We start from the raw sequence: 6,500 nt of genomic DNA on the forward strand, positions 1-6,500 counted from the left end.
GGCAGACCTGCAGGCTGCATACAAGTGATCTCGGCGACATCGACGAGATTACTTGCACAAAACAAGCGGAGGCTTCCCCGCTGTACATTTAGCTCCGCTTGACCAAAGCAGGGCTAAATGTAGAAAACAACTACCCGTCCGGTGCCCAAAAATGCATGTCCTGGGCATCGGGAGATAGGAATGCCACACCCCTGCTGCCCCTCTAATCCCTGCTGCCCCACGGTCGGGCCTTGGTTGGCCTTGTGGGAAATCTGGCCCTGCACGCCAGGGCCTTGAATTGACAGGATTTATGGAAGGAAAACACAGGATGAAATCTGCTGAAAAACAAACACTTGTAAAAGAGTCAAACTCTAGTGTTCCCTTCAGTGCTTAGTGGTTCCTCCTGCCAACACCCAATCACTGCTGTGTCCTATAGTGATATAGGGGGCAGCAGAAGGAACTATTGAGTGCAGTGGAACACAGAGGATCAACACTCCTTAGTGCCACAGTTCTCACCAGACTATAGAGCAAGATTTTTTTTTTTTATGGAATGATGTTGGGCAGCAGGAGAGGTAAGTATTTAGAAAAATAAAAGGATGAGTATAGTATATGTTTGTCCCAAGCATGTTTTCATTTACTTACTGTTGACTGACTCACTAACTCTGCTGAAAGTCTGTTCCATGCATTAACTACACTTTCAGTAAAAAAAATAATTTCTAAGATTAGTTTGGAAATTTCCTCCTGCTAGTTTGGGTCATGTCACCATGTTCTTGATCTTAGCTTCTTTTTAAAATGAATGCCCTCCTGAACCTTATTCACACCATTAGTATGTTTAAAGGTTTCAATCATGTACCCCCTTTCCCTTGTTTCCTCAAGACTAATGCGTTCCCACCGTCTCTCCTAATATGTTTTACCTGTCAACAATCTTGCTCCTCGTCTCTGGACTCCTCGTTCTATGTTATCAATCTTTAAGTGAGGTCTTAGATTTCTAAATGAAGTCTAACTAAAGTTCTACAAATAAAATGGCCACTCACAAATATGATGTGCCAATTAACAGATATAAAAAGTAACTCTGTTATTCCAGGCGACTCAAGAATAGTGCTGTTGTAAAACACAGTTCCTCCTACTATACACAACGTAATGACATCATCTGTAACTCCGCCCTAGGCGTTGCTTCCATTGACTTCCACTGAGGAGTAAAGGAGTTACTTTTGTGTTTATTGGCGCATCTTATTTGTGAGTGTCCATTTTATTTGTTTTAATAAAATACTTTTTTTAAATGGTGAGCACTATAGTAGCCCTATATTTCTTTCCCGTGTGAGTATTATCCCGTACTATGGACCACATTCCAAGAGAAATAGCATGCCACTTATCTGCCTGACAAGGGAAGCAAGTGTGCACAGACCTTAGTTTGATTAATAGGTCCAACAAAAAAGTGAGAGAAGAATGGTGGCGCATTTTTAGAACTAAAGGTGAAACTCTAATAATTAGAATATCGTGCAAAGTTCATTTATTTCACTAATGCAACTTAAAAGGTGAAACTAATATATGAGATAGACTCATTACATGCAAAGCAAGATCATTCAAGCCGTGATTTGTCATAATTGTGATGATTATAGCTTACAGCTCATGAAAACCCCAAGAACCCCAAATCCACAACCTCAAAAAATTAGAATATTACATGCAATCAATAAAACAAGGATTGTACATAGAACAATATCGGACCTCTGAAAAGTACAAGCATGCATATGTACTCAGTACTTGGTTTAGGCCCCTTTTGCAGCACTTACTGCAATTACTTTTGCACGATATTCTAATTATTCGGGTTTCACCTGTATAGCTTCATGCACTGTGGATTTGAAAGGACATTGTTTTACACTGACTTTTTCATTACTGATATTACTTAATTTTGTGGTGTAAAAATGTTATGTTTAATGAATAACTGTTTGATGTAATATATGATTGATTATTTATTGGTATGGTTGGATGTAGCGCTATATTATTTTTGTTGCTTTCATTTTCAGAGTGTGTTTACACATAAGAAGGTGTTGGTGGCTTCACATTTGAGATAAATAGCTTATAGCACAGGGATTTTCTGTATCTGTAAATGCATTATATGAAAAGGAAAAAGTCAAAATAAAAAATAAAGCATGTTCCTAAGAGTGCTTACAGTATATTTCTAAAAAAAAAATGATCAAACTCTTACCGATGTTTTCTTTTGCAATATACTAGAAGGTTATCAAAGAGGAAGAAGATCCGCTCTTGGACGTTCCCAGATGAAATCTTTTGAAGGACGCCATGCATTAACATCTCACTGCAATTGTCCGTTATGCTGGATCCCTAACAAAACAAAAATAAGTAAGAAAAATATCCATTACAACAAATAATTACTTTGCTCTAGATAAAAAGAAATAATTATAAATCAGCACCAAGAAAAGAAAGATATACAGGTGAAACTCGAATAATTAGAATATCGTGCAAAGTTTATTTATTTCACTAATGCAACTTAAAAGGTGAAACTAATAAATGAGATAGACTCATTACATGTAAAGCAAGATAGTTTAAGCCGTGATTTGTCATAATTGTGATGATTATGGCTTACAGCTCATGAAAACCCCAAGAACCCCAAATCCACAACCTCAAAAAAGTAGATTATTACATGCAATCAATAAAACAAGGATTGTACATAGAACAATATCGGACCTCTGAAAAGTACAAGCATGCATATGTACTCAGTATTTGGTTTGGGCCCCTTTTGCAGAACTTACTGCAATTATTTTTGCACGATATTCTAATTATTCGAGTTTCACCTGTACAGATTATTTAATTCCTTTGCATTTTCTGTTATTAATTTGCATGCACAAATTGTACAAACGTTCACTGTGGTTCATTTGAATAATAATAGTAACAAAAGATAATTAATACTATAACAATGGCAAAAAGATAATAAAGTGTAACAAAACCTTGAGACAAATTCAAACTCAGATTATTATTTTACTAAGAAAATACATTTCTCTTTTGTAATATAGTGTTATAAATTACATCAGCATGTATTATTGCTTCTACTTTAAAAAACAATAATTTCCCAAACGTAAATAATCTTGGAATTATTAAATATACTAACTTAAACGAACTAAATTACCGGTATGTAAAAGATATTTAGTAAATGGGGTGCATAATAGCTACCAAAGGTGAGTTCGGCACAAATTAAAGCAAGAATGGTGAAAGGCCTCGACTTTTATCTGATTTACAAAATGTAGTATATTAAACAAAGAAGTGATCAGTATAAAGAGGAAAAAAATGAGTTAGCTGTGTAGCCCAATGATATCCATATTCAGCAGCACCAGTCTACCACATGTTCTAGTAGAAACTACAGAAGCATGGTAAATAAATTATGCCTTACACTATGATTAATGCTAAGAAGGGGTAGTAGGGTGATCTGATCTGCTGAGAGAATTACTTAAAGCTGAACTTTAGGCACCTATTTAATTATTAATACATCAATAAATGTATTTTTTAAATGGAAGCAGTGTAAGTACCTGAATTTGACTTGGTATCTTGCAGTCCCCGTACAGCAGAGGGGAAGAAGCAGTGCAAGGAGCCAAACAGTTCATGTTTATAGGAAGAGAAAGCCGAGTGAAAGATGAGTTCATCACTGCTTTGCTTCTCCTTTCACTGTCCAGTAACAAGCTGGACTGGATCTAGGGCAACCTGGGCACAGAGGAAGTGGGTCGAATAATACTGGCCATTAATGTGAGGACACCTAGTAGTAGAGAAAAAGCACTATGGGGGAAACCTCTTTTACCTTGGTATTTTTGAGGAGGAGTTCTGCTTTAAACAATTTCAATGCGTTAGTATGCAAACACGAATAATTATTTTTCCACAGTGACTGCAGCTACAGAGGTCAGTGAGGGCTTGTTTTAAAGATGCTTGTTAAGGATAAGTAAATACTTGAGTGTTCACTTAATATACAGATGAACCCTAAAGTGTACAAAATAATATAACATAGCAGAGGAAAATACCTTTCTGAAAAGCATAGGTATTCTACTTACCTAAAATAACTTAGTATGAGAGTTGACTGATGAGATCTTTGATGAAACCTCCTAATGTGATTCATATTTAAAAGCACTAAAAATCATATTGATACCCCATTTATAATTTGTCAGGACTGCCCTATGTTTCAGCAATAGGAGAAGCTTGACAAAATTCAAAGTGCCTTTTGTACACTGAAATTTGGGACGGAGTTAGGTACATCTTTGCAGAAACAGAGATCCTCATCGATTGTCATTTTCATGTTTTTTTTAAGTCATCAACTAGAACGTATTGAATTTTTTATTCTGGAACCACATCATCAAGAAACAAAGCTGCATGTTTCAGGAAGGGCACTGAATCAATGGGAATGCTTGCCCACTGTATTTAAGGAAAAAATCATGGGATGTCTGCTGTTGTAAGACTATCAAGAAGGGGGGTCATGTTGCAGCACATGATCACGTATTGCCAGGATGTCCATGTTAATAAAAAGTCTCAGCACATTGTTATAAATGGGAATGTAAGCCATGCTTTGATCTTTTCTAATTCTAAAAATAACTGTATCTATTGCAAAGAAAAGCCTCCCTGTTAAATGTTTCCTTCTGCTAGGAAATCTCTTTGTTTCTTCGTTCTTATTCCTGAATTTCAGCCTAATACCAGATGTCTACTCCACAAACCCTAATGTGTTACAGAGCAAAGAATTCATTGGTGTGTCTCAACTGTGCCGATACAGATATGTTTTTGTGTCTCGTTTGTTAAACCAAAATGATGTAACTACACGTCATGTTTTATAGGGAAAACACAGGTCAAAGAATGCACCTTCAAAATATAATTTTTCTGTCTCTTTTGCTGGCCACGGCCAGATCCTTCGGCAGCTTTGTGAATAGACCCCATAGTCTTTGGGGACCCAACACAATATAACTGAACTTATTGACTTTCTTTGCACAACAAAATGGTTTTGTTAGTTTAAAATGTTATTAATTCCTAATTCAAACCAAAACTTTTTTTTCTGTTTTGGATTGAGTGGGGCAAAGCAACAATATCTATGGGGTCTATTCACTAAGCTGCCGAAGGATCTAGCCGTAGCTTCGGCTGATCGTTCAGCTAGCTTTGGCCCCAGGACCCCAGGGCTGCTGTACGGGCTATTCACTATAGCCCATACAGCTCCCGAAGTTGGCAGAGCGGCTCAGTCGAGCCGAAGGCATATGCCTCGGCTTGGCTGAGCCACGGTGAAAGCCGAAGCTGGCCGAATGGCCGGCCGACAGCCTGCTTCTGACAGCTGGGCCGAGCCAGCCGCCATCTTACGGCTGGCTCCAGCCACTTTCAGGGAGATCAGCGTCAATGGTTACCAGCTAACCAGGGACGCTGTCATTACACATTGAGAGTGGGCTCTCCGTGTTCTCGGTGTGTAATGACAGATGGCGTTCCTGGTTACCTAGTAACCAGGATCGCCATCTGTCATTACTCTCCCGAACGCTCTGGGAGTCTAATACGACTCCCGGCCGCCCCGGGAGAGAAACACTTTCTCCCAGAAAGGTTCACTCTGCTCGATAGACATCATTGGAGGGGTGACACCAAAATGACAGACAGTTATTTTGATGTCACCCCCTCTAAAAAGTCAGGCACTTGGTCATGGACCGAGAGCCCGACAGTGTCAGGAGAGAGGAGGGGACCCGGTGTTCTGTTGAAAACTCCAACTCCTCGAGATCGCCAACGGCCTGACTTCTGGTTTAGTCCAAATCCTCTTCAATCTCATGCCAGAATTACTAGAGGGTGTAGTACCTGCATGAAGGTCATGCTCGATGCTGAGCTCAGTATAGGAGGTGGGCCTCCTTAGTTGTCCATAATACTTAACTGCAGTAAACTGGTTTATTTTCTTAACTGTTTTCTTTTAATATGTAACTTCATTTGATTAGATCATATTGATTATATTATATTGGTTCAGCTAAAGCTGAACTCCAGGCAGATATAAATACTAGGAAAATTCAGTTATATAATAATTATTATTATTATACAGGATTTATATAGCGCCAACAGTTTGTGCATTGCTTTACAATATAAGGAAGACATTACAATCACAATACAATTCAAGACAAGATGGTAAGGAGGGCCCTGCCCGTGAGGGCTTGAGGTATGGCACTTTTAGGACTGTCTATGCATTTACCATATCTCAACATTTTAAGATATAAATACTACATCATAATGAAGATTTATATTCACTGATACCTCCCCAAATATCTATTATTATAATGCAAGCAGTGTAAGTGCCTAAATTTGATCTGGTGTCAGCCTCTTGCAGTCCCTGTAGAGCAGAGCTCAGACTGGAGAAGGAATAAGCAGCACACAAAGACAATTAGCTGTGCTGTAGTGAAAGGGAGTGCTAGTAGAAAGAGAAAGCAGAATGACAGAGAGATAAACTCCTCCGTCTCCTGCTGCATATTCAACTGTCTAGTCACAGGCTGGGGGGGGGGGGGGGGGGCAGCGCGGGGCTG

At 38.7% G+C, this 6,500-nt stretch overlaps 1 protein-coding gene across 1 annotated transcript in view; it reads right to left on the reverse strand.

Moving 5' to 3' along the window:
* The window catches only part of PREX2 (phosphatidylinositol-3,4,5-trisphosphate dependent Rac exchange factor 2), a 250,362-nt gene that overhangs the window by 186,175 nt on the left and 57,687 nt on the right, over window positions 1-6,500 (reverse strand). The window contains exon 7 of the mRNA XM_018554229.1: window positions 2,186-2,319. Within this exon, the coding sequence (XP_018409731.1) occupies window positions 2,186-2,319 (134 nt within the window). The remainder of the gene's footprint in view (window positions 1-2,185; window positions 2,320-6,500) is intronic.

Source organism: Nanorana parkeri, unplaced genomic scaffold (genome assembly GCF_000935625.1).
Source record: "Nanorana parkeri isolate BGI_ZX_2015 unplaced genomic scaffold, ASM93562v1 scaffold147, whole genome shotgun sequence".
Classification (NCBI taxonomy): domain Eukaryota; kingdom Metazoa; phylum Chordata; class Amphibia; order Anura; family Dicroglossidae; genus Nanorana; species Nanorana parkeri.